The sequence below is a fragment of the Schistocerca nitens genome, chromosome 2 (assembly GCF_023898315.1).
Source record: "Schistocerca nitens isolate TAMUIC-IGC-003100 chromosome 2, iqSchNite1.1, whole genome shotgun sequence".
Classification (NCBI taxonomy): domain Eukaryota; kingdom Metazoa; phylum Arthropoda; class Insecta; order Orthoptera; family Acrididae; genus Schistocerca; species Schistocerca nitens.
Window position 1 is genome coordinate 891,782,663 of NC_064615.1, and position 27,221 is coordinate 891,809,883.

Sequence of the window (27,221 nt, forward strand, 5' to 3'; positions counted from 1 at the left end):
AATGGGTTGAAGGTGTTGATCTACATAGGCAGAGATACGTTCTGTGGGGGCTTGGTAACCAGCTACAATGGGGCGGCCGGGATGATTGGGTTTGTGAATTTTAGGAAGAAGGTAGAAGGTAGGGGTGCGGGGTGTCGGTGGGGTCAGGAGGTTGATGGAGTCAGATGAAAGATTTTGTAGGGGGCCTAAGGTTCTGAGGATTCCTTGAAGCTCCGCCTGGACATCAGGAATGGGATTACCTTGGCAAACTTTGTTTGTGGTGTTGTCTGAAAGCTGACGCAGTCCCTCAGCCACATACTCCCGACAATCAAGTACCACGGTCGTGGAACCCTTGTCCGCTGGAAGAATGACGATGGACCGGTCAGCCTTCAGATCACGGATAGCCTGGGCTTCAGCAGTGGTGATGTTGGGAGTAGGATTAAGGTTTCTTAAGAAGGATTGAGAGGCAAGGCTGGAAGTCAGAAATTCCTGGAAGGTTTGGAGAGGGTGATTTTGAGGAAGAGGAGGTGGGTCCCACTGTGACGGAGGACGAAACTGTTCCAGGCAGGGTTCAATTTGGATAGTGTCTTGGGGAGTTGGATCATTAGGGGAAGGATTAGGATCATTTTTCTTCGTGGCAAAGTGATACTTCCAGCAGAGTGTACGAGTGCAGGACAGTAAATCTTTGACGAGGGCTGTTTGGTTGAATCTGGGAGTGGGGCTGAATCTGAGGCCTTTGGATAGGACAGAGGTTTCGGATTGGGAGAGAGGTTTGGAGGAAAGGTTAACTACTGAATTAGGGTGTTGTGGTACCAGATTGTGTTGATTGGAATTTTGAGGTTTTGGAGGGAGTGGTGCTGGAAGTGGGAGATTGAGTAGATGGGAGAGACTGGGTTTGTGTGCAATGAGAGGAGGTTGAGGTTTGCTGGAAAGGTTGTGAAGGGTGAGTGAGTTGCCTTTCCGGAGGTGGGAAACCAGGAGATTGGATAGTTTTTTGAGGTGAAGGGTGGCATGCTGTTCTAATTTGCGGTTGGCCTGTAGGAGGATGCTCTGAATAGCCAGTGTGGATGTGGGAGAGGAAAGATTGAGGACTTTTATTAGGATAGGAGTTGACGGGTGTGTTCATTGGCTGAGTTGATGTGTAGGTGGAGGATTAGGTGGGTGAGGGCAATGGATTGTTCAGTTTGGAACTGGTATAGGGACTGATGGAAAGAACGGTTCCAGCCAGAGATGGGAACTTTAAGTGCGAGGCCTTTGGGGGTAATGCCAAATGTCAGACAAGCCTGAGAAAATAAAATATGCGAGCGTAATCTGGCTAGGGTGAAGGCATGTTTGCAGAGGGAATGTAAATAAAACTTAATGGGGTCGTTGTGGGGGTGTTGTGAGGGTGACTGACCCACAACTTCTTCACTTTTGAAGACCTGACATACCAACAATTAAAGGGAACAGCCATGGGTACCAGGATGGCCACTCCGTACGCCAACCTATTCATGGGTCGCTTAGAGGAAGCCTTCTTGGTTACCCAGGCCTGCCAACCCAAAGTTTGGTACAGATTTATTGATGACCTCTTCATAATCTGGACTCACAGTGAAGAAGAACTCCAGAATTTCCTCTCCAACCTCAACTCCTTTGGTTCCATCAGATTCACCTGGTCCTACTCCAAATCCCATGCCACTTTACTTGATGTTGACCTCCACCTGTCCAATGGCCAGCTTCACACGTATGTCCACATCAAACCCACCAACAAGCAACAGTACCTCCATTACGACAGCTGCCACCCATTCCACATCAAACGGTCCCTTCCCTACAGACTAGGTCTTTGTGGCAAACGAATCTGCTCCAGTCCAGAATCCCTGAACCATTACACCAACAACCTGACAACAGCTTTCACATCCCGCAACTTCCCTCCCGACCTGGTACAGAAGCAAATAACCAGAGCCACTTCCTCATCCTCTCAAACTCAGAACCTCCCACAGAAGAACCACAAAAGTGCCCCACTTGTGACAGGATACTTTCCGGGACTGGATCAGACTCTGAATGTGGCTCTCCAGCAGGGATACGACTTCCTCAAATCCTGCCCTGAAATGAGATCCATCCTTCATGAAATCCTCCCCACTCCACCAAGAGTGTCTTTCCGCCATCCACCTAACCTTCGTAACCTCTTGGTTCATCCCTATGAAATCCCCAAACCACCTTCCCTACCCTCTGGCTCCTACCCTTGTAACTGCCCCCGGTGTAAAACCTGTCCCATGCACCCTCCCACCACCACCTACTCCAGTCCTGTAACCCGGACGGTGTACACGATCAAAGGCAGAGCCACGTGTGAAAGCACCCATGTGATCTACCAACTGACCTGCTTACACTGTGACGCATTCTATGTGGGAATGACCAGCAACAAACTGTCCATTCACATGAATGGACACAGGCAGACAGTGTTTGTTGGTAATGAGGATCACCCTGTGGCTACACATGCCTTGGTGCACGGCCAGCACATCTTGGCACAGTGTTACACAGTCTGGGTTATCTGGATACTTCCCACTAACACCAACCTATCCAAACTCCGGAGATGGGAACTTGCTCTTCAATATATCCTCTCTTCCCGTTATCCACCAGGCCTCAATCTCCGCTAATTTCAAGTTGCCGCCACTCATACCTCACCTGTCATTCAACAACATCTTTGCCTCTGCACTTCCGCCTCGACTGACATCTCTGCCCAAACTCTTTGCCTCTGTGTATGTCTGCTTGTGTCTGTATATGTGTGGATGGATATGTGTGTGTGTGCGCGAGTGTATACCCGTCCTTTTTTTCTCCCTAAGGTAAGTCTTTCCGCTCCCGGGATTGGAATGACTCCTTACCCTCTCCCTTAAAACCCAAATCCTTTTGTCTTTCCCTCTCCTTCCCTCTTTCTTGACGAGGCAACCGTTGGTTGCGAAAGCTAGAATTTTGTGTGTATGTTTGTGTTTGTTTGTGTGTCTATCGACGTGCCAGCGCTTTCGTTTGGTAAGTCACATCATCTTTGTTTTTAGATACATTTATATTATATTGTCAATAATTGATTATTTTCATTGTTATAGCTGTAGAATCCGTAACATTTACTTCTGTATCTGAATTGCATTTTAAAAGTAAAAAATCGTGTCAAAAAAGCAAAGGTGGTGCTGTCTAAAAGACAGACAACTTTGCTGTCATTTGTGAAGTCAGCTGCAACTGATCTTTAAATAATCAGGTTCACAGTGCTGCAATTAAATTGGCAGGCTTCGTGGCAGAACACAATCGTCCTTTCAACATTGTAATCACCTATAGGGTGTAGTTAAGAGTCGGTTTTCTGATTCTAAAAGCACTGGCTCTACACATTTGCATCACACTAAATGTTCCCAGATCATATAGAACATTATAGGAGAGAGTCATAAGACCCAACTTGCAGAAAAACTGAGACATACAAAATTCAGTGCTCTTACTGTTGGGTCAAGAGACATAGGATCTGTTAAAACATTGTGTGGCATGGTTACATATTTTGATAAAGACACAAATAAAATTGAAAGTAAATTTTGGAATACTTGTGAAAATTTTAAGCAGGGTGAATACGATAAGGCAGATGAAGAAGCAACAAGTAAAAGCCTTTATTCTCAAGTAATGCTTTCATTTTCTGAGTACAACATTTCTGAAAACAATATTATAGGATTTGCTTCTAATGGTTGTAATTCTATGATGGGATGAAGAGACTCTGTTGCTATTTGGTTACCTGAAAAACGTCCTTAGACTAATTGAGGGGGTCAGCACGACAGTGGTCTAAGCCACTTTTTTAAGAAATAGAGAAACAGAAGGTCAAAGATATACAACTGTGGTTTATCTTGGAATTTGGAAATCCCACTTTTTTTGGTAGTGATGTATTCAATGACAATTGGTTAACTTAAGCACAATGTTATAAAGTCTTTTGTGAATTAGTTTTAGAAATAGTGCAGTTTTTATGAGGCACCTGCAATTTGTTTTCTTGGTTGGACCACTGTTGCATTGACATTTTTGTGTACATGAGAAAGAAGAAAACATATTATTTGAATAAATGTAATGTAATTAATCGTATGTTCATCCTAATAGTTCTTTTACAAGTTTTAATATGAATTTAAAACACATTACACAAAGTAGTTCTGTCAGTAAAATATTAAGATTATAAACTTATCATTACAAGCAAGAGCTTTCTTTATCAGTATACTTTTTCAGTATGTGTTTTGCAAGATTACACAGTAGGCCTACTATACATAATCAGGAATATCAAAAATGTCTTCAGTGTCATCCTCCACAATATGGTGTATATTTTCATCTTCCTCAGTTCTATTTTGAGATACCAGACTATTGTAAAATGAATGGTGAATGGGTAGAACATATTTCAAAAGGTCATTAATATCTTGTATGTTTCTTTGGGTTTATTGGCCTTGGGTTGGAATATTTTGGTACTAGCTGAACATGTTGTAGTTCAAGGGTGTGTTTATTCTTTCTCTTTTGTCCTTTAACGATAATCACATATGCACCTTGCTCTATACCATCTGAATAACAATACCTGACACAATATTTCCATGGTTGTTCAACAGAGACTTTCAGCATTGAAATGAGACTGAAAGCAACAGGTTCTTCATCCCCAGTAAATTTACAATTAGTTATTTTATCAGTTAAAGGCTTTGAACTTACGAAATCAACCTGTTGCATTTCAGTTACATTAAATTTTCTTTTACCTGTCCTAGTATTTCTTCTCTGAGTCCAAAGTCCCTATCACAGGGTAGGTAGCTATGACCTGATACTAGATACTTGTGAACTATTTCCTTAACATATTGTTTGTGAATAAGTTGCAACCAAAAACATACTAAGGATGTATTCTTATTTTGAGCAAAACAGTTATCAGAATACATGATTAATTTATCAATATTTTGAAGATTGTTGGAAGTATATTTAATTAAACATGATATTATTTCATAAGCACCCCGTCCTGCAATATGTTCTGGCCATACATACATGTGCACATCATCTGAAGTACAATCATGCACACAACAGTTGTAAGTCCACAACTGTCTCTTGTAGAAAACTTCACTAGTGTGTAGATGGGGAGTAGGCAGATCTTGTTGTGAATCAAATGCTGTCACTTTCACAGAACTGTGGTCTTTAGAATAAGCTGAATCAGTCTTTATATTATTATATGCCTATTGTGCTTTTAATTGATGCAAATCTAACTCTTTTTGGACATTAGCTTTTTCAACATCTTCCTCCGCATGTGAAAGTTTTATGCACAATGAATCACACACCTTGCATGTGTCAGTAGATGGTGAGGAAAAAGACAGGTTGAATTTTGTATTTAAAATATCCCTGTAAATATACTCACTAACAATATCTTCACGATTATGTTCCTGTTGCATCCAAGTAACATAAAGTTTATACATCATAGCTGCATTAAGATCTCATGCAATGGAAAACTATTAATAGGATTTACAACTAAATTGGACTGATGATCACTACCTTTATTGGGTCTATTTCCATGTCTTCCAAGACCACCTTGTTTTGGTGTTCCCTCAGTCTGTTTCCATGAAACTGCCCTCGAAAGTCTACCATTACTGATTCCAAGATAAGAAATCAAAGATATGAAAGCCTGTTTGCAAACTCTTTCATCACAACCATCTAACGAAATATAATACTCACGGGTGTGTTGTCTCCTGCTCTCATTTCCACTTGCGCCATATATTTTCTTCACTAGGTTTACTTTCACACACCCACTAATATATGCATTTTATAAACTAAAGTCACACATATTCCAAAACCTTTGAACACTGTTTCGCGTTGTTCTTCACTGAAACATGTATAACACTTATGTTGACAGAAACATGGTGGGCCTTGTTTTCATTTGTGGACTTTCTTGCCTGTTCTCCCTACATATTCTTCTCCTGCATTTCTTCTCCTGCATTTCTTTTCCTCTTCTTTATATTCCTGTCCCAGGAATGTATACCCCTTGCCCTTTTCCTTCCACAGTTTTCCACTGTTTCTTCATTATTTTCATTGCTTGAGACATCACTCTCGCCCTGAATGTCAGCCATACTTGATGTTATTACACGTGATCCAGATACTGACCTGTCATTGGCTGTTTGAGGTTGGACCAATGTTGCACTCAAACAAAACAAAGTTTGTTTGATCGAAGAGATTAGTGGCTTCTAAATAATATGTACGAGGTGATATTGGTCTATGCCACATGATAGAAAGGTAGTTCACCTCACTAGACAACAGATGGCACCAATACCTCATTTTCCGTATTGGAGAGGGTTAGACCACTGTTGCACCAACCTCCTCAATTGTTCTCAAATGCAAATGCATAATTATTCTCAAATGTATAGTACTTGCTTCACATATGTGCCAGTCAGTGAAGACTGTAAATGTCATCCAAGACATTGTGAAAACCTGGCTAGAAAATTTCATAACCATTTTAAAGCTAGTGTTAAGACACAGGCACAACTGCTCAAATTTCAAAAGTTTTTAGATATCAAAGTTCATAAATTGGAACATCCATCACAGTCAACATAGCTGCCTTTGTGGACCACTGTAGTGAGAATTTTAGAACAGTGGAAAGTTTTGCATATCTATTTTGATTCTAAATACCTAGAGGACGGGCTGGTTGCAGCAGAATAAGTTCACCAGTCATTCAATGACAATTTTTTGAAATTATTTTATTTTACAGAAAGTCACAGATTAGTATTTCCAGAGTAGTAAAGTTGTTAATACTGACTTACATGAAAAGATTGTAGAAGAGTACAAGGGTATGTTGCTTTGTTACATGGACCAGCATGTCGTAACTATTAAATTGATTGACACTGACCATCAACAACGGTCAAAGTTTCTTCCTGACAGCCAAATGTATTTGGGAGTTGAAGTTCCGAAGACAATTCAGAAACCCAAAATATACAATGATTTGTTACCACTGCTTGCAGCCTGCTCTTTCAAACAAAGGAAGAGAAAAAACTCCCTCTCTTACAAGTCTTATGCCAAAATTGCCAAGAATAGTCCCTCTATATGATGATGACCATCTACAACAAATTTATGACAACTGGAGGAAACTTCCTACAGTTAAAATAAATGAAAATATTAAGAACTACTTCGAAATGGACATATTTTGGCAGAACGTACTCAACATAAAATAATTATTAGGTGAGAGAGAATTCCCAGCTCTGCCGGAGTTTGTGCTCTCATGTGTATCCCTTATACATTCAAATGATGACCGCAAAAGAATTTTCAGTAAGATCCATTTATGCAAAAAAGAAAAATAGGAATAGGCTCATCACCTCCACAGTGAATGGATGTTTGCTTGCGGCAAGTGAGTGAGGAGTACTAGTTCATGCAAAAATTTTGTTCCTATGGAAAATGCTCAGTAGTATGAAGAAAATACAGTTACATTCGCACCATCTACTTCCAGTTCTTATGTTCATGACCCTCCAAAGGAGGAAGATGATGGTGATGATACATTCTACTTTCAAGTCTTCTTCCATGGTAAGCAAATAACGAAGCAATTTTTTCATATAGTTTTATGATCCCCATTTAATTTTTATAAATTGTTTCCTAATAAAAAAATTAAGGATCAGTAGCATTAAAATGTGGAGCAGTTTGCATGAAATAATGACACTTATTTTTATGTGGTACCAGTATAAAGCACAGGCTGAGGCTAGCCAGGAGTTCTATCCAATGCACTGCAAGAATCATAACAGCACTCTAATTTCATTATCATATTGAAATTATTCTTCAAGTTTGTTGGTAGTTGCTAAGTGCTTTCATTATGAAATACTGGACGATGATTACAGGATGGGTAATTTGCACTCAATTTTAAGCAAAGTGCATTTTTCACAAATCTCATTATTTCTGACGTCAATGCAGATACTGCATTCAAAATGGGTTGTGAATGGCATTAGTAGTAAAGAAGTGATAAATTAAAATGGCACACCTGATGTTGAAGTGTTATTGCATACCAATGCAAACAGAGCTTGTTTTTCACACATCTAAGTGTCTATCACGTCATACCCCCGAGAACTATGCACCATACAGTGATATAATCTCATGTTCAGAAAAAAAGAACAACTTGAATGACCAGAGATAGGATGTTTCTAATCACAGGACATGTACATTAGTATGTTGCAGAAATGATTAGTATTTGAACCATGTCGGCCCTCAGGTTCATGTTCAACATCAATATTGAGGCGCAACACCATCTACTGATAAAATGTGCCTGCAGCTTCCATTGTCGCTATAAACCGAAGGTAATGGATGATTGTGACTTAAGCAGACATGCAGGATGTCTCGCAGGTGTCTGCACAAATATTACCATCAAACCGGTGAGTTTGAAAGATTGTGCATTATTGGCATGAGAGAATGTGATCCATCTATCCAACAAATTGCTGTTCATGTGGGATGAAGTGTTTCAGCAGTGCAACAGGTACATGCAGAATGTTTCACGGAAGGATGTAGAACATAAGGTGATGGGTCAGGTCATACGAATCAGAACACCCCCCCAAGAAGATCGACACCTCATCCGAATGCCACTGCCGGTCAGATCTGCCTCCTCCTCGGCTCTGGCATGACAGTGTGACACATATACATTATCAGGGGTGACAGAGTCCACAGCTGTTTATCACAGCATGGGATACATGTGCATCCTCCACTTCTCCACATACCTTTGATGAATATGCAGAAGCATGGTACACGGGGCAAAGGTGTACGGGGTGACAGAACTGGGGTCAGGAATGGCATCAGATAGTGTTTTCAGATGAATCCAGGTTCTGTTTGTTTGAAAATTATGGCCGCATTCTGCATGTCCAGGGCACTGTGACTAGTGTGACATATTTGGCTATACCACAGGAGGACATTCATGCCTCATATACATCTATGCCATCACGCATGGAACTGCGCCTTATATACATCTATGCAGTCACGCATGGAACAAGTTATCAGAGCCCATGGCAGACCCTGTGTCCACTAGGTAACCAGACACATGCTGAAATGAGGTGACTGAAATGCTATCATTTATATAGAACATACTAATGAACATGTCCTGTGAATATGAATATCCTATCTCTAATTTGTTCAAAGTGTTCTGCTTTTTTTCTGAGCATGAGTGTAATTTTGCAGGTGCATTCAGTGGTGTATGTAGATACTGTCTGCAAAGTGTGTTGCAAATAACATTAGTAGTAAAAAGTAAAAAACTAAAATGTCACGGCAGATGCAGATGCTTGACCACATCAACAGCGAAAGTGTAGCAAGCAACAAACCTTTTTTCCTTCCATCATTTTGTGAGGGCTGTCAATGAGAAAAAGTTTCTTATACGTTTGAAGTTATGTGTGAAGTTTGTTGGAAGTTGCTAAGCGTTATTATTTTTGAGTAATGGATAAACGAAGTTGGAATATTTGACTGCCATCAGATTCAAAACAAATACTTAGTTTCTAATTGTAATACTTATTATAGAGTTAAACTTAGCTTAATCTTACTGAGTAGATTATAACAGCGTGTTAAAGTTTTAAATTCAGTCAATAATTATGTGAAATATTGAAAATGAACTTTTTGTTGCCCCTGGAAGCCACCAGCCCCTGGAAGCCACTAGATAGGCCACTTGCAACAAAAAATGAAGGACAGACACCCAAAAATAGACTTGACATTGTAGGTTGTAAATAAGCATGATCCCTTAACAAAATGTACGATAATTTTGATGCAATTGTGTGATCCAGTAATGTTGAAAGGTTGATAATGCTGTTGCCAACACACACATTTCTCTTCTCCTTTCACAAGATATTTTAATCCCTCCCATGACACATCATTTTTTACATGGCTGTTTAATGTCCTTTCTGATTAGTTTATGAGGAATGCTATTTACAAATTTATGTCAGTATTTGGTTCATTATAAATGTTATCCCAGGTCATTTGTTGTAAACTATTCTTAAATGCTTTTACCTGCCATCTGGTTCCACCTTAACAGTTGCAGAATCACTGCAGAAAGTCTACACACAGGAGCACGGAAATACCCCCATCATGCGATATTAGTTGGAGGTGACTTTAACCTACCGGGTATAGACTAGGACATTTATGGGTTCATCGCAAGTGGTACGAAAGTCTTGTGAAGTAGTTCTGAATGAATTTTCTGAAAACTGCCTGGAACAGCTAGTTCAACAATCCACGCACAACAGAAATATTTCAGATCTTGTAGCTACAAACAGGTTCCACTTTGTCGACAGTGTCAGTACAGAGACAGGGATAAATTATCATTATGTTATCATAATAAAATGGTTACTAAATTTATAAATCCATCAAAAAGACTAGGAGAGGTTTTATGTTAGGAAGGGCAGATAAGCAACTGTTTGCCTCCTACTTAGGCAATGAATGGACATCATTTGGTTCCACTGTAATGAACACAGATGAATTATGGGCATGGTTTAGTAACAGAATTTGGACACTGCTAAGGAAGCTGAGATTGTGGCACCCTCAGTTCAAAGTGCTTTGATATCAATGTTGAACGAGAACTTGTGGGCAATACATCTGGTGTCTGTTATCCAAACAGTGAGCTCAGCCTATTGGAAGAGAGACATAACTTTATTGAAAAGGAAAGAGACAAAGGAAAGAGACAACTTAAAAGTGAACATAGAAAAAACTAATATTATTCATTTTAAACCAAGTGGTCCAAACAGAGAAAATGCTGTGATTGATGAAATTCTACCAAAAACCTGTACAGATTGTAACTTCTTGGGTTTATGCATAGATGATTGGCTTCCATGGAAGCATCAAGCTGATTATGTCTGTAAAAAAATAGCACCCAGTCTTAATGTATTAAAAATTACCATATCTTAATTCTGAAACCCTAAGGACTGTATATTATGGATTAGTGTGCCCTTTCTTGTCTTATGGAATAGTACTGTGGCATGGAACATGCCAAACTAATATGAAAAGGGTTTTCATACTGCAGAAGCGAGGCTTCAGGATCATAGCAGAAGTAAAACCAGAAACTTCTTACAAGCCCCTATTCGTTGTTGTTGTTGTTGTGGTCTTCAGTCCTGAGATTGGTTTGATGCAGCTCTCCATGCTACTCTGTCCTGTGCAAGTTTCTTCATCTCCCAGTACCTACTGCAACCTACATCCTTCTGAATCTGCTTAGTGTATGCATCTCTTGGTCTCCCTCTATGATTTTTACCCTCCACGGTGCCCTACAATGCTAAATTTGTGCTCCCTTGATGCCTCAAAGCATGTCCTACGAACCGATCCCTTCTTCTAGTCAAGTTGTGCCACAAACTTCTCTTCTCCCCAATCCTATTCAATACCTCCTCATTAGTTATGTGATCTACCCACCTTATCTTCAGCATTCTTCTGTAGCACCACATTTCGAAAGCTTCTATTCTCTTCTTGTCCAAACTAGTTATCGTCCATGTTTCACTTCCATACATGGCTACACTCCATACAAATACTTTCAGAAACGACTTCCTGACACTTAAATCTATACTCGATGTTAACAAATTTCTCTTCTTCAGAAACGCTTTCCTTGCCATTGCCAGTCTACATTTTATATCCTCTCTACTTCGACCATCATCAGTTATTTTACTCCCCAAATAGCAATACTCCTTTACTATTTTAAGTGTCTCATTTCCTAATCTAATTCCCTCAGCATCACCCGACTTAATTCGACTACATTCCATTATCCTCGTTTTGCTTTTGTTGATGTTCATCTTATATCCTCCTTTCAAGACACTGCCCATTCCGTTCAACTGCTCTTCCAAGTCCTTTGCTGTCTCTGACAGAATTACAATGTCATCGGCGAACCTCAAAGTTTTTACTTCTTGTGCATGAATTTTAATACCTACTCCGAAATTTTCTTTTGTTTCCTTTACTGCTTGCTCAATATACAGATTGAATAACATCGGGGAGAGGCTACAACCATGTCTCACTCCTTTCCCAACCACTGCTTCCCTTTCATGCCCCTCGACTCTTATAACTGCCGTCTGGTTTCTGTACAAATTGTAAATAGCCTTTCGCTCCCTGTATTTTACCCCTGCCACCTTCAGAATTTGAAAGAGAGTATTCCAGTTAACATTGTCAGAAGCTTTCTCTAAGTCTACAAATGCTAGAAACGTAGGTTTGCCTTTTCTTAATCTTTCTTCTAAGATAAGTCGTAAGGTCAGTATTGCCTCACGTGTTCCAACATTTCTACGGAATCCAAACTGATCTTCCCCGAGGTCGGCTTCTACCAGTTTTTCCATTCGTCTGTAAAGAATTCGCGTTAGTATTTTGCAGCTGTGACTTATTAAACTGATAGTTCGATAATTTTCACATCTGTCAACACCTGCTTTCTTTGGGATTGGAATTATTATATTCTTCTTGAAGTCTGAGGGTATTTCGCCTGTCTCATACATCTTGCTCACCAGATGGTAGAGTTTTGTCATGACTGGCTCTCCCGAGGCCATCAGTAGTTCTAATGGAATGTTGTCTACTCCCGGGGCCTTGTTTTGACTTAGGTCTTTCAGTGCTCTGTCAAACTCTTCATGCAGTATCTTATCTCCCATTTCGTCTTCATCTACATCCTCTTCCATTTCCATAATATTGTCCTCAAGTACATCGCCTTTGTATAAACCCTCTATATACTCCTTCCACCTTTCTGCCTTCCCTTCTTTGCTTAGAACTGGGTTTCCATCTGAGCTCTTGATATTCATACAAGTGGTTCTCTTCTCTCCAAAGGTCTCTTTAATTTTCCTGTAGGCAGTATCTATCTTACCCCTAGTGAGACAAGCCTCTACATCCTATTCATTAGACACAATAATCTCACAGTTTATGCCATGTATATACTAGAAACTATAATGTTAGTGAAAGTAAACACTAAGATCACAAAAAGAAACATGGATATTCACAACTATAAAACAAGTCATAGAAAATACTTTCATATGGTTACCACAACATTAACTTTAACAGCTAAAAGCCCCTATGCTAAAGGAGCTGTTTTTAATAACTTGTTACTAAATGATGTTAAGATATAGATGTGGGATACTTTTAAAAAGCAAGTCACACAGTGGCTTATCCAAAAATGCCATTATAACTTGAATTTATTGTGAATTATAATGTAACAAGAAATAACATAAAACTAAAAAAATGTAATTGTAAAAACTTTACACTTAGCTGAAAATGCACATGCATGTAAAATTATGTGTTATGAGCAATAAATTGAATTGAATTGAAATGATGCTCTGTGTGTGAAATTCTTATGCATCTATATGGATAATAAATAGAGATGGCACCAGTAAATTGTACACTAAACAACAAGCTCATTTGTGATTTCTCTTTGTTTTTGTCTCCAGATATGACAGACAGCAAACTTGGTGGATATTTCGCTCAATACTCCCCTTTGACATTATCATCTGTGGTAATGCAACTGGGGTGAACAAATTATTTATTCTACAGAAGCAAACAGTAAGAACACAGTGTAAACTTGGTAACCGGAAATTTTGCAGAAGCCTCTTCCAGGGACCTAGAATTCTAACACTTGCATACCAATACATACAGTTTCTAATGGTATATTAAGAACAGTGTGATTTTCTCATATTCTGCAGAACTCTAATGTCTTTTTAAACATGTATTAACTCTTGACGGTGACATTACATAAAGTCTCTGTTTGAAATATTAGATAAATCTAACAGCTGAATGGTATAAGACAAGGAAAACTGTATAATAGGTTCCTATACTTATTGCCAACAAAAAATGTAAAGGACACATCAAGGACCTCACTTCACTATGTGTAAACCTGCCCCCAGACAAGAATGCCTTTGCAATCTGCTTGATAGGTGTTCTATTGGGCAGCCAGGTGCATAGTTCTCTATGGTCACCGAGTTACTTATACCCACTGTTCCAGTGTGTATCACGGATCACAGTCCAGGTAATCATAATACAAGTTGCACGCATCCATTGGCAGTATACCTGCATCCATACTAATCTTTGTACCCTTGGATATGTGTTGAGCAGAGGAGTGTATGTGAGACAGTGTCTTCTACATGTCAGAGCAGGAGGGTGGTTATGGATAGTATGTCTCCTAGTGAATTGTTATCCACCACTTAACTGGTAAGTGATTTGCTGCACTATGGTCCAATCTAGTCACTGTTTTAATCTGAAACAGTTAACGCAAACCCACATTAACCACAATCCTTCAGATCTGATTCTCAAAATATGTTCATGAAACAGTTTCATGAGAAGAGCCCAGTGCTTACACTGCCTTCAAGATGTAGTATCCACTCACAACTGGCTGTTATCAACTGTGGTGATATTACATGTCTTGCCTGGATGTACTTGACTGTTACCTGGCAGACACAGTATGATGACTTCTTAATCAAGTGAAATACCAAACTAATCAATTCACTTTGGTGACAGGAACTTTCTCTTCAATACAATACATATCTAATTTTGAACTGCTCATGAGTGTATTTTGTTGAGATAAATACGAAAAGAAATAGTGAGGTATACGTAAAGTCCCGGAAAATGTCTTGTTCTGTTTTTACCTATTCTGATTTTCTGGATGTGAAACTTATGGGGTGGAATTATGTGTTGTTACTGCTCTACAATGATATGCTATTTCATTATGTATAAGGGGCAGTCAACTGAAAACGAGACAGATGGAAAAATGTAAACAGTTCTTTATTTCAAAAATAACTTCCAGAACTGTTAATACATTCACCCCACTGTGAGACAAGATGATCGATGCCTTCATGGAAAAATGTTTGCGACCACCTGCAGAAGCCTGATTGAACCTTGATGTGCACATCTTTGTCTGAAGCAAATCTACGGTCAGCAATGTCTTTCTTCAGGGCTCCAAAAGTGTGGAAACTGTGTGGGGAGAGATTGGGACTGTATGGAAGATGTGTAAGGGCTTCCCAGCAAAGCTTCAGCAGCATAACCCAAACAACCCTGACAGCACGTGGGCAGGCGCACACGATGTTCTTGATGGAAACAACTGCTTCACAGCCTATGCCACCTGGATTCTTTACACCAGCACAACCTTTTCCAAACTGCACAGGCGAGAGATCTCCCTGTTAGTCTGTTTCCTCCACCCTCACATCCACTTCCCTGCTCTTGCTCCAGTCTTTCAGACACCTTCTATCTTACCAGAACATCTGCTGTATAGTTCTCTCGCTTTACCCCCCTCCCATATGCCCCTAGAACAACCCACCGATACTACACCTAGCAGTCCACTATCCTGTCCCCAAGTTCTGCACTAGCATCCCCTACCACTAGTCTGGTAAACCTCCCCCGCCCCACTCCATCCTAGCAAAGATTGCTGCTCACTTCAGACATTGTCGTAGTCAGGATTTAGTGCCCAGAGACAATACTGGTCATGTGTATGAGTTGTGATTGTGTGAATGTATTGGAGTTGGCTACATCTGCTGATAAACTTATTTCCATATCTGAATAATATCTAGCAGGGTTTTTCATTGTGCCTGTCTGCCACTTAATGCCCCTTGTATGTGGTGAGTAGCAATCTATCCTTTTCGTATTGTTGTTATGCCATCCTGGATTTTCCCTTATTTAAATACAGTTATGAGATACCCCACACAGATATGTTTGTCTAGTCTTCTTCCTTTTCTTTTTTTCACTTCATGTTTATATGGTCATGATGATTGTTTTTCAATTTTTAAATAATTTTTTCTCTCAATTTTTGATCATTCTGCTGCCTTGCTCATTCTAATTTCATATTTATTTCTACTGGAAGTATATTTCCATTTGTGAATGTAAAATTACCACATTTTTTGAATAACAGTATAGTAGGATTATGTTATTACCTACCAAAATTGTATCTAAATTTCATTTGAGATATTATATGGCAACCTTATGAAAGTTACCACAATAAGCATTTAAAAGCTGAATACAAACTATTCTTCATATCACATTGTAATGACTACATTTTTTATACAAAACAAGACTTACCAATTATGTAAAAGCCTTCTTTAGCTCTTGAGAGGGCTACACATACTCTGTTTTCAACTTTAAGGAAACCAATCTTGCCATCCTCATTGCTCCGTACCAATGACAGTAAAATTATTTTGTTTTCTTCTCCTTGGAAGTTATCTACAACAGTTATTCGAATGTTTTGTAGTGCACCAGATTCCCTTCTTAGCTGTAAAATTTAATGCAGTGGCAGTGAGACACCATTTTCCATGACATTATACCAGTCTACACTACAATGAAAACTCATTTTACAGCATCACTATTTTGTACAGTACCTTTAAAAATTATTTTTAGTTTACAGGGAAGCTTACGTTTATATAGGAAAATGTTCATTGTTTTCTGTTCACAATCATAAAATCAGTAATTTATGTTATCAATATAATAGAGGGAAACATTCCACGTGGGAAAAAAATATATCTAAAAACAAAGATGATGTGACTTGCCGAACGAAAGCGCTGGCAGGTCGATAGACACACAAACAAACACAAACACACACACAAAATTCTAGCTTTCGCAACAAACGGTTGCTTCGTCAGGAAAGAGGAAAGTAGAGGGAAAGACGAAAGGAAGTGGGTTTTAAGGGAGAGGGTATGGAGTCATTCCAATCCCGGGAGCGGAAAGATTTACCTTAGGGGGAAAACAGGACGGGTATACACTCGCACACACACACACATATCCATCCACACATATACAGACACAAGCCGACATATTTAAAGACAAAGAGTCTGGGCAGAGATGTCAGTCGAGGCGGAAGTGAAGAGGCAAAGATGATGTTGAATGACAGGTGAGGTATGAGTGGCGGCAACTTGAAATTAGGCTCAAGAACATCGAGGAAGGGCAAGAATTTGTGGAAGATGGCAAAACATTCTGATTGACTTCAACATACACAACACCAGAAATGAACATGAAAGTAGGTGATGTGATTCACAAAGACCAAAGGCTGACAAATCACGATGTTTGTAACAGACTCAGGCTGTGTTATGGCACATATCAACGAATTATAGCCAACAAACTGAACACAAGAGGAAATTGCAGCGAAGTTCATCCCTCTCCTTCTCCGCATCGACCAATGAAACCTCAGGATTCAGACATGCACTGAGCTGCAATGGAGAATTCGAGAGTGTCTAAAATTCTTATCCAGTTTCATAACAGATGGTGAATCTTGGGCCTACAGTTATGACACTAAAACAAAGCAGGAATCATCACAATAGTAAAGACCATCTTCTCCAAGGTGATAAAAAGCTCATAAAGTTCATAGCAACATGAAGTCAATGCTGATCATTTTTTTTTTTCAACATTCAGGGAATAGTGCATTAGGAGTTTGTTTCACTTGGTCAGACTCTCAACAGGCAGTGATCAAAAATGGTTGGTACCAACTGCCAGAGTTATGGAAAAAGAAAGACTGGTTGGTGCATTATGACAACACACTTGCACACTCCTCACTGGTTGTGAAGGAATTCTTGGGCAAAGGCAACACTAAAATGGTTACCAATCCTCCCTACTTGCCGGGCCAAATCCATGTGACTTCTACCTCTTCCCTGAGAACCCCACTGAAAGGGCGATGCTTTGACTCGACTGAAGACATCCAAGTGGAATCACAATAGACCCTTCACTCCATGGACTTCCAGGAGTCCTTCCAAAAATGGGAATAATGCTGGAATTGTTGCATATGTGCACGAGGTGTCTACTTTGAACGTGATGGAGGACATTAAGATGTATTGTATAGTTTTCTGATTTTTACAATGAAATTCTCAGATATTTTGGGTAGCACTTTGTATTGTCCATAAATATAACTACACATCACTAACTGGATGACATTACACTTGTATCAACATCAATACCAGTGTGAAGTTTGTACATAGAACAAATGAAGCAGCAACACTTTCTTTGTCTGAATCATGACAACTTTTTTCTAAATTATTGGCAGTTCTTCAACTTAGGTTGTTGGTAATCGGAACTTCCATATTCCCACTCATGCAGGTACTTCCTCTCATTGAGTTACTCAATCAAGGTCCCATCTTGGAGACAAGTGTTGTCTTATGGCATAATTCTCAATATACAAATAAAATAACACATCTGCAAAATATATGAGCTTTACTGTACAATAACTCATTTTATGGTTTTTAATTTGTGAATGTCATTCTGTGGTAAGGATATTTAGGGATACACATAGCTCCTCTGGAATGATACGTAACACAAGTGTTAGACAGATACACAAAATTTCATTTTTCAGTGACAACAACACTCTCATCGCAAAAGAGTAAAACTCCTAACATAAAAAGCAAATGAAACAATTAATGAACATCTACAAATTTTCAGTGTGCATTAACATAACCCTGAATGTAAGGAGAGCCTTAAATGATGATAGCTGTTAGCGAAAGATCACTTGGATTGGTAATGCTACAAAGACGATTACCTTGAAAACTACTGCACACTAATAGTACTCTCCCAATACTTTACAAATAAGTGAAAAAACTGAAGCTAGTTTTCCTCAGCATTTTTAATAACTGCTAGGAATTTGTGATTAGGCACTACTCAGGGAATGACGATGGTGACAGAAGTAATTTCCATAATTATTAGTGTGAACAGAGTAGCACAAGTTGCAATTTGTTGTTAGTATAGACACACGTATACTCCATAACTGAGGGGTCAATGTGGATAACTGTTATGCGGAGAGCCTGGATTTGATTCCCTGTACTGCCAGACATTTTTCTTTAGTGGGAGGATGAGAATGGGGTGCACTCAGCATCAATCCAATTGAGAAACTACATGACTAGGTAGTAGCAGCTCCAAGTTATAAAAACTGACAACAGCTGAAAGAGTAGTACAAAGCCTCCACATTCGTAATACATCCAATGAAGCCATTGGCAGGGAATGACACAGTGCTCAGTGGGCACTGATGGACCTGCCAGGGCATGTGGCTGGAATTTACATTTCATATATAAACATTTTCCTCTGGAATACAAATCTAAATGACAATTTACTTGAATATTTTAAATCTGTAGAAAATACTTTACAAAAAATAATTTGCATTTCTTTCAACCTGATGGTACACAATATACATAACCTAAGGTTTGCATGAATTAACAAAATTCAACATTTTTGATCTGAAGAAAGATAAATAGAACTTATTCAAATGTTTAAATCAACAAGACAAAAACTTTCAATTGGAACATACTGCACATCAATAACTGAACACTGGTAACATAAAAGTAGTGTCTCATATAATCAAATTCTTCCAAATTACCATCTTTCTTGTTCAGTAAGTAAACATATCTATTTAAGTTTAACTGAACACAAGTAATGTCATTTAATCACTTTTCTTTGTGTTATTGTATGTTAGGTTTGTTGTTGCTGTTGTTATGGTCTTCAGTCTGAATATAGGTTACTCTTGCCTTGCACAAGCATCATCATCTTCAAATAGCTACTGCAACCTACTTCCACGTGAATCTGCTTACTGAATCCAAGCCTTGGCCTCCCTCTACAATTTTAACCTTTCACACTTTCCAAATTGACTATCCTTTGATGCCCGAAGTTGCATCCTATCAATTAATCCCTTATTTTAGTCAGGTTGTGCCAAAAATTTCTCTTTTCCCTGAATTTGATTCAGTACCTCTTCATTAACTACTTGATCTATCCATGTATTATTTGGCATTCTTTTGTAGCACCACATTCCAAAAGCTCCAATTCTCTTCTAGTCTGAACTGCTCATAGTCCACATTTCACTTCCGTACATCATGTATATATGTTTCATTTTTTCTCCATTGAAAATGACATGCTTTGTTCTATTCACTAGGAATACTCCAATCCAGTCACACAGCTAGTCCGATATTCTGCAGGTTTGTATTCTGTTGAATAAGCATGTGTGGCAAACTGTCTGAAACACCTTCCAGTAGTAAACGAACACAACACTGACTTGGACACAAATAGGTACAGCCTTCTGAGTTTTGTTGATGAACAGAGTGAGCTGGGTGTCACACAATCATAGTTTGATTCCTATACAGGAGACTGTTTCTCTCCAGAAAGATCATACTACATTAGTATAAAACATGCTCCAAAAATTGAAAACAGATTGAATTTAGGGATATAGGCCCATAGTTGTGCACATCTCTTCCACAAATCATCTTGGAAATTCGAATGACCTGCACTTTTTTCCAGTCACTCAAATCACTTCATGCTTACAGCAATTTACAGTAAAATTCTGCTAAAATAGGAGCAAGTTTTTTCGCTTACTGTATGTAGAATTGCAGTAGCTTGCACTGATATCTGGCATATCCCACTCTCATATGTCACACATTCGCACTTCCTACTAATGCAACTTCACATATTAATAGATCTTAATGTGTACATGACCCCCCACCCCCTCCCCAATAGCAAAAAAGTTAAGAAGAAATGAAAAACATTAAGCCTATTATTTAGAGTATTCTTGTCTCAATATCTAGCTAAAAGACTTAAGACTTCAACTGTGTGATTTGTAGTCTTACTAAAATTATTTTGCACTGATAATTTCCTTGTATGACTCAACTTCAATTATATTTCATAGCACATACTTCTTTCAGGGACCCATCTAGCTAGCCAACCACATTAGTGCCTGTTTCCATAATGTGGGGAGACACACCTGCCAGATATTTAATCCATCTCAAGAACAGGCAATGGCAACCAGTGTGCTGGCTGGAATGAATGTGGTTTCTATGCAGTTTTCCACATTCACTTCTAGCTGTGCCATCTGGACCCTTCCTACAAACACCAGCTTTTTTTAAATACATCCTACATTCCTGTACCCCTCCCTACTTCAACCTTTGTTAGTCACTGTCCTTCGCCTACCTATACGTAGGTGATACCCTTCCCTGTTCCCATACCAGCATTAAACAGCCTTCCATTACACCAACACACCCAGTCTTTTTACTCCTCTCCTTTACCCCCCCCCCCCCCCCAATCACCCGAGTGGCTCTAGCTGCCCCACCCTCTCCCCACCTCGTCCCTGTGTGCTCTCAGAAGCAGTACTCTACCGTCCCCCACCCCTACCTTGCTATCCCACCCCTGGTTCCTATCATGCACTGTCGGTCAGAGTCTGGCCCCAGCAGCCAGAGACGGTGATAATGTGGGCGTGAGTTACGTTTGTGTGAGTGTGTGTATGTTGTCTAATTCTTGTGTTGTGCCTGTCTACTTCACTTCATACTTCTTTATCCACACATATGAGGTCTGTTAAAAAAATTCCGGAAAATTCATAATGTCGCACTGATGGTGTGTTGGAGTGAAATGCAGTTGGCATTCCTGCACACGCCTGTGTTTAATGTGTAGCTGCCGGAAGTTTCATTGTTGTAAGTCTGTTAGTTCTTGTTTAGTGCTGTACTGAGTAGAACATTGTGTCACACAGTTTGTGATAATCGAGATGTCAGAGTTAAAGGAGCAACCCGTTTGCATTAAATTCTGCATGAAACTCAAGAAAGCCTATACAGAGACACAAGCAATGATGCAGGAAGTCAATGGTGATGAGTGCTTAAGCTACACTCAGTGTTACAAATAGTTCACACAGTTTAAAAATGGCCAGACGCAAGTTCAAGGTGACCCCATTCAGGATGCCCTTCGACGTCTACCGACGAATCCTGACACCGCATCTTGGAAAGCATCGTGCTGCTGCTAAGTTTGTCCCACAGCTCATGACTCAGTACCAGAAAAACCTTCGCCTTGCAACCTGCAAAGAGCTTTTGGATTGCATGAACAAGTTGTTCCTTAAGAGAATCAGAACTGCTGATGAGAGGGTGGTCTATGATTATGATTTTGAGATTAAGGTTCAATCTTCAAAATGGATTGGGAAAGGCTCAAGACCAAGAAAAGCTCATCAAGTCATTTCAAATGTCAAAGCTATGCTGATAGTTTTCTTTGACTTTGAAGGATTAGTTCATGATGAATTCATGCCACAGAGACAAACTGTTAATCAATGGTACTATCAGGATGTGTTGTGATGCCTGCAAGAAAATGTCAGAAGGAAACACCATGAAATGTGGCAAGACAATTTGTGGCTCTTGCATCACCCAAAGTCGAAAACTCCGTTGAAACGACAAAGTTTTTCAACAATAGAGGAGATAAGCAAAGAAAAAATTTTGTGGACAAACTTCTGGAATTTTTTTAACAGACCTCATATTATAAAAGTGTATATTTGTAAGTATGTGTGTTCCATATCTCCTCCTAATCCACTGGATGACTTCAACCAAACTTGGTACACAAATCACTTACCGTCTGGAAAAATAAAGGTTTGAAATTACGTGTAAAGTTGGTTGCAAGTCACAAAGTGCTCTCATTCTCAAGAACCTACCTACCTATCAAATTGGTGGGGTGGGTGTGAAAAATTAAGTATAGCTCACTGTGTGCAAATAGCCATTTTATATTCATTCAGTATTTGGGAATGAGAGCACCTAAGTGACTTGCAACCAACTTCACACATACTTTCAAACCTTTATGCGACTTTTTCTTGATGACACCCCCCAAAAAATGATGAAAGGAGAAAAAATTATCGCTTACTACATTTTTGCTGTTCAGTAGTACAACTACTGCATCAAGTATGACCTTTAATTTATTAATTTTTTACTAATACCTCTATTTGGAGCACATTTTGCAGACACTATTCAGATATAGCACTGAAGGTACTTGCAAAAATATATCATTGTATGAAACAGAGTTCAGAATATATTATGTCAAAAACACTGAGATGTGTGAAAAGCTGCCATGTCATGCATGACATTTTAATTTATTGCTTCTTTACTACTAACTCTAGTCGCAACACATTTTGCAGGTGGTGTCCACATATACCACTGTGTCTACTGCAAAATTTTATCACTGTATGACACATAGTTCAAGATATATGATGCCGTAAACATTGAGTTGCATGAAAATGAAACTGCAGGGAAAAATTCACCAGAGATACAGCTGAAATATGTGAAATAATATTTAAAAGACCACCTCCAGTCACACCCTGTATGTATTGCGTATCCTTAAAAGTTTGCTACATTATAAATCATCATTTAGTCAGACATGCAGTGTACAGCAGTTAATGCAATATTCAATCACAATATACTTTGACACCAGGTGCATTGTTGCGATAGTACGGACTCTTGTAAATTCTCTAATTAAATATTATGTATTTCTGACCAGTACCTTTTCATGACACTTTGCAAGTATTCTTACATGTTTTGATACAAGTTTATTTTATAAGCCCATGACTTGCTGTCTTCTTTGAAGAGACTGCATACAATTTCAATTCTTTCTTCACTCGGGCTGGTTGGTATCTCTCTGTGGTAATCAGAATCATATCCACTGAATGTACAGGATTTCTTTTTTGAATTCCAGCTCACTGCATTTTTTTTTCTCATGATGTGATTCAAAGGAGTCAATGGCTACTCAACAAACAATAGCTCAATTAACTATTACGTTGCTTTTCTCTAACTTTTTCTGCCCAATTTTTCACTGTATCTTCAAACTTCTTAGATCGTTCCTGTAATTTTAACTTCTACTTTAGGCCCCCAATGCTGAGGCTTGATCCTGCAGTTCTTACACCTTCGATGTGCACTTGCTTCACTTACATGACTTGTAAACAATTCAACTTATGTCACATGTTCCAAACCACATAAACCTAATTCCCCATCAGCATTTGACAGACCAAGGCAATAATATAAAAAAAGAATCAATTTTCTGATGTTAATTTTTGATTTTTCTTCTTTTATTCTGCCTCTTGGTTTAAAATATGAATTTAAAAACTAACTTAATGAAACAATCATTTAGATATTCATTACTTCAAGTTACAGAGATCTTATAATGGAAGAGGAAAATTACAGGTGTGGAATGAGTCAAGATACACGTCAACAAAGTAAAGCACCTGTTACAGTGCTGTATCTACACAGAACTGTAAATGCTGACTGAGTTACACTATTAAGAGACAATTTACAGGATGAGTAATGGAAACAAATTCTTACATCATCTTGAATCCAATCTTCCTTTACAATGGGCCAAGAACATTTGCAATGGAAACCGAAAAAAGAGTGGCTGACATCTAGGATCAAAAAAATCTTGTGCTGAAAAGAGAGATGATTATCTAATCCAGAGGAAGAGATTTAAAAATGCCTTACAAGCAGTACTGCAAATTCTTCAGTGTGTTATAAAAGAAGCCAAAACGATGCACAAAAACTTCAAAATTCCAAGAACCAGGCAAAAAAAAGAGAAGAATTATTAGGTATGAAACACATAAACTTGGCAATGCAAATGATACTGAAGACCCAGATAGCAGTAGCAGAAAGACAGGTGATACAAAATTAAAATCAGTGGCTACTCAACAGTATCTAAAATCACAATGACAAAAAATTGTCCATTAAAAGCACAGCAAAATAAACTTAATTAGATCGGCAAAGCATATGTCACCACCAGACATAAGTTTTAGCAACTCATCTGTTAGAGAAATAACTAAAAAGTAGCACCACTTCTGGCTATGATGTTATCTCAGCCAAGGTAACAAAATCTTGTACTTACTTGGTAGTATTACCCTGGAGTTACCTCTGTAATCAGTCAATGAGTCAAGTAGCATCTGGAGTATAGAGTTTTCATTCACTGCAGGATTCTCATATATCATGAAAAAGCATCAATTTATATCATAGCAAGCTGGAGCCACTCCACCTGCTACGTTTCCACTCTTGCTAATAATTAATATTTTCTCTTTATTCACTTCTCATCCTAGTATCTACGTGGTGCATACATAGTATGTATCTGAATCTATCAAGACATTAATTACACTTAGCCTCACATACCTTTATTACTTGAACCGTTATTTTCAATGTGCTGACTTCATTAGTGTATACAGTTCCACTGGAAACCAAATTTAAGAACTGTGAACTTATTACTACAGTATGCTATTGCAGGTTTCAAGTGAGCTTATATGTCGCTTTGGATAGATTGACACCTCTCATAGAAACACTGGTATGTAGACATTATGGTAACATATTTTAATTTTCCTCAAACTAATTAACTTACCAGATACTACTACTACTACTACTATGTGATCAGGTCCAGTGGACTGCAAGCATCTACAAGTTTCCTCCTCCACTGTATTCTGTCAATTGCTGCTATCCGCCATCAGTTCACATCTATTGACACTTGGTTTAAATCTTCATGGGGTCCATCCCTCCAATGATTCTTGGGTCTCCCTGGTGGTCTCTTTCCTGTAGGTGTGAAATCCGGGAGCTTCTGAGGTCATCTGTGATCCTCCATCCGGGCCACATGGCCGGCCCACTGCATTTGTTTGGCTTTGACAGTTCCTGCTATATTGGGCTGCTCGTATAGTTCTTCAAGCTCTTGGTTGTATCTGATCCTCCATTCCCCTGTATCTGCATCCAGAACCAGACCGAAGATCTTCCGAAGCACTTTTCTCTCAAAAACAAGGAGCTTATGGGAGTTCTGTTTCCGGATACTCCATGTCTCACAGCCATATAGAACAACAGGCTGGATCAGGGTTTTGTACACTCTAATATTGAACTGTCTGGAGAGATATCTGGACTGAAGCAGGTAATATTAATGTTTAAGTTCAAAAGCACTGAGATTTTCCATTGCAGGTTTAGCCACTGTACTTTTTAGATTCCAGCTTGTACCATTACACTTTTGTTGCCCTAATTTTTATGAGTTGAATGAAACACTTCACTAAATAATGAAGGAGTTAAATAAGAAATTGCATAATTCATCATAATTTTTAACATGGCACCTGTACTGATAAATGGGTTATTCCTCACTCAGGGATACAGTATGATTTCATGAACCTCTACATTTTATTAGCTCACTACATATTTTGTAAAGCAAATTACTGATGTAACACATAACTCAGTCCAGTTAGCTAAATTTGACTTAGCAGATTTTTAAACCATTATGTTGTTTGTGAAAAACTAAAATGTTCATACACCAGTCTTTACAAGGCCAACCCCACATCAAAATTTTCAGTACTTTTCCGGCAATCGCTTGATTCACATAGTAGTAAAGTTTACAACCAGTAGCTAAATGAACAACATCTATGTGAAGAGTGTCTGTGGCTGCATATCAGTATCCCCACATCTCCACAAAAGTCAGTTTACAAGTTACATCGACGTGAAATGCTGGAAGACTGTGACCCGTTTACATTATATTAGAATTGGTTCCAAGTCTGTTCCCATTTGATATACATGTAATATCATATAGAGACCATCATTCGTACTCCCAGTATAACTCAATTAACTTTCGAGTTTCAACCAATGTGTTACCTTTCATGCACTTCTCATTTGAGTCAATTTATGAATTACTGACACTTTAGGCATGCACTGTGTCTACTCAATGGATATTTAGTATATGTGTTGTTTATCAAGGACCACTGTGTGTGAACTTTTTTCATAAAATAATTCAGTGCTGTGAAATTATAAGAACACGGTTCAGTAGTGTATGTCATCCTAGTGAAGGGGATGATGGAAGAACCTACCTGTAAAGAATATTCTTTGTGAGAAATGGAATTGGTCATTGTAAAGCTGATAAGAGACAATAAATGTGGAAACAGTCAAAGTTAACTAAAAATAATGTAATGTACATTATTAGACCAATTTGCAATATGGACTCTGTAGGTAGGTGCCCTTCCAAATTCTGAAGAGTATAAGTTTTTTGTCACCTATGAAACTGAGTTCTTGTGGCTTGACCCGCCTCAAATCTGAGAAATTCATTTACATAAAAACTGGTAATTCTACAGTCTTTCTGCCTCTCCCTCCCCGTCCCCCTCCTGTGGGTGCCCGTGCATCATAATTAACACCAATACACAAAAGGGGCATAAGTAACTGACCTCTAACTAAAGACTGATCTCACTCACTCTTATATTCTGAAAAGTTTTGAGAAAGTAGTTTACAATAGAATACTGAAGCATGTTTCTGAGAATAGCCTTTTAAAATATGCTCAGTTTGGTTTCTGTAAAGGCTTCTCTATTGAGAATGCAATACTTGGGATACTGTAAAAATTCTAGTAGAACTAAACAACAAAAATTACCCTGTTGGCATTTCTGGGGCTTTGCTAAGGCTTTTGACTGTGTGGATCATTAAATACTGATTTCTGATAGGGAAACTAAAATGGTATGGCATTAGAGTGGGGAAACATTAAATATGATATGCCATAAGGTTCAGTGCTTGGCTTACTCCTGCTCTTGGTCTACATAAATGATTTAAATGGGACACTGAAGAACTCTTCAAAACTTGTAATGTTTGCTGAGGACACAAGTATATTGA

The 27,221-nt window shown here is 38.7% G+C and overlaps 1 protein-coding gene across 1 annotated transcript in view; it reads right to left on the bottom strand.

The window, feature by feature from the left end:
* LOC126235420 (NFX1-type zinc finger-containing protein 1-like) overlaps positions 1-27,221 on the bottom strand; it is a 362,382-nt gene that overhangs the window by 295,946 nt on the left and 39,215 nt on the right. Inside the window, exon 3 of the mRNA XM_049944143.1 lies at positions 15,931-16,120. Coding sequence (XP_049800100.1) covers positions 15,931-16,120 — 190 coding nt within the window. The remainder of the gene's footprint in view (positions 1-15,930; positions 16,121-27,221) is intronic.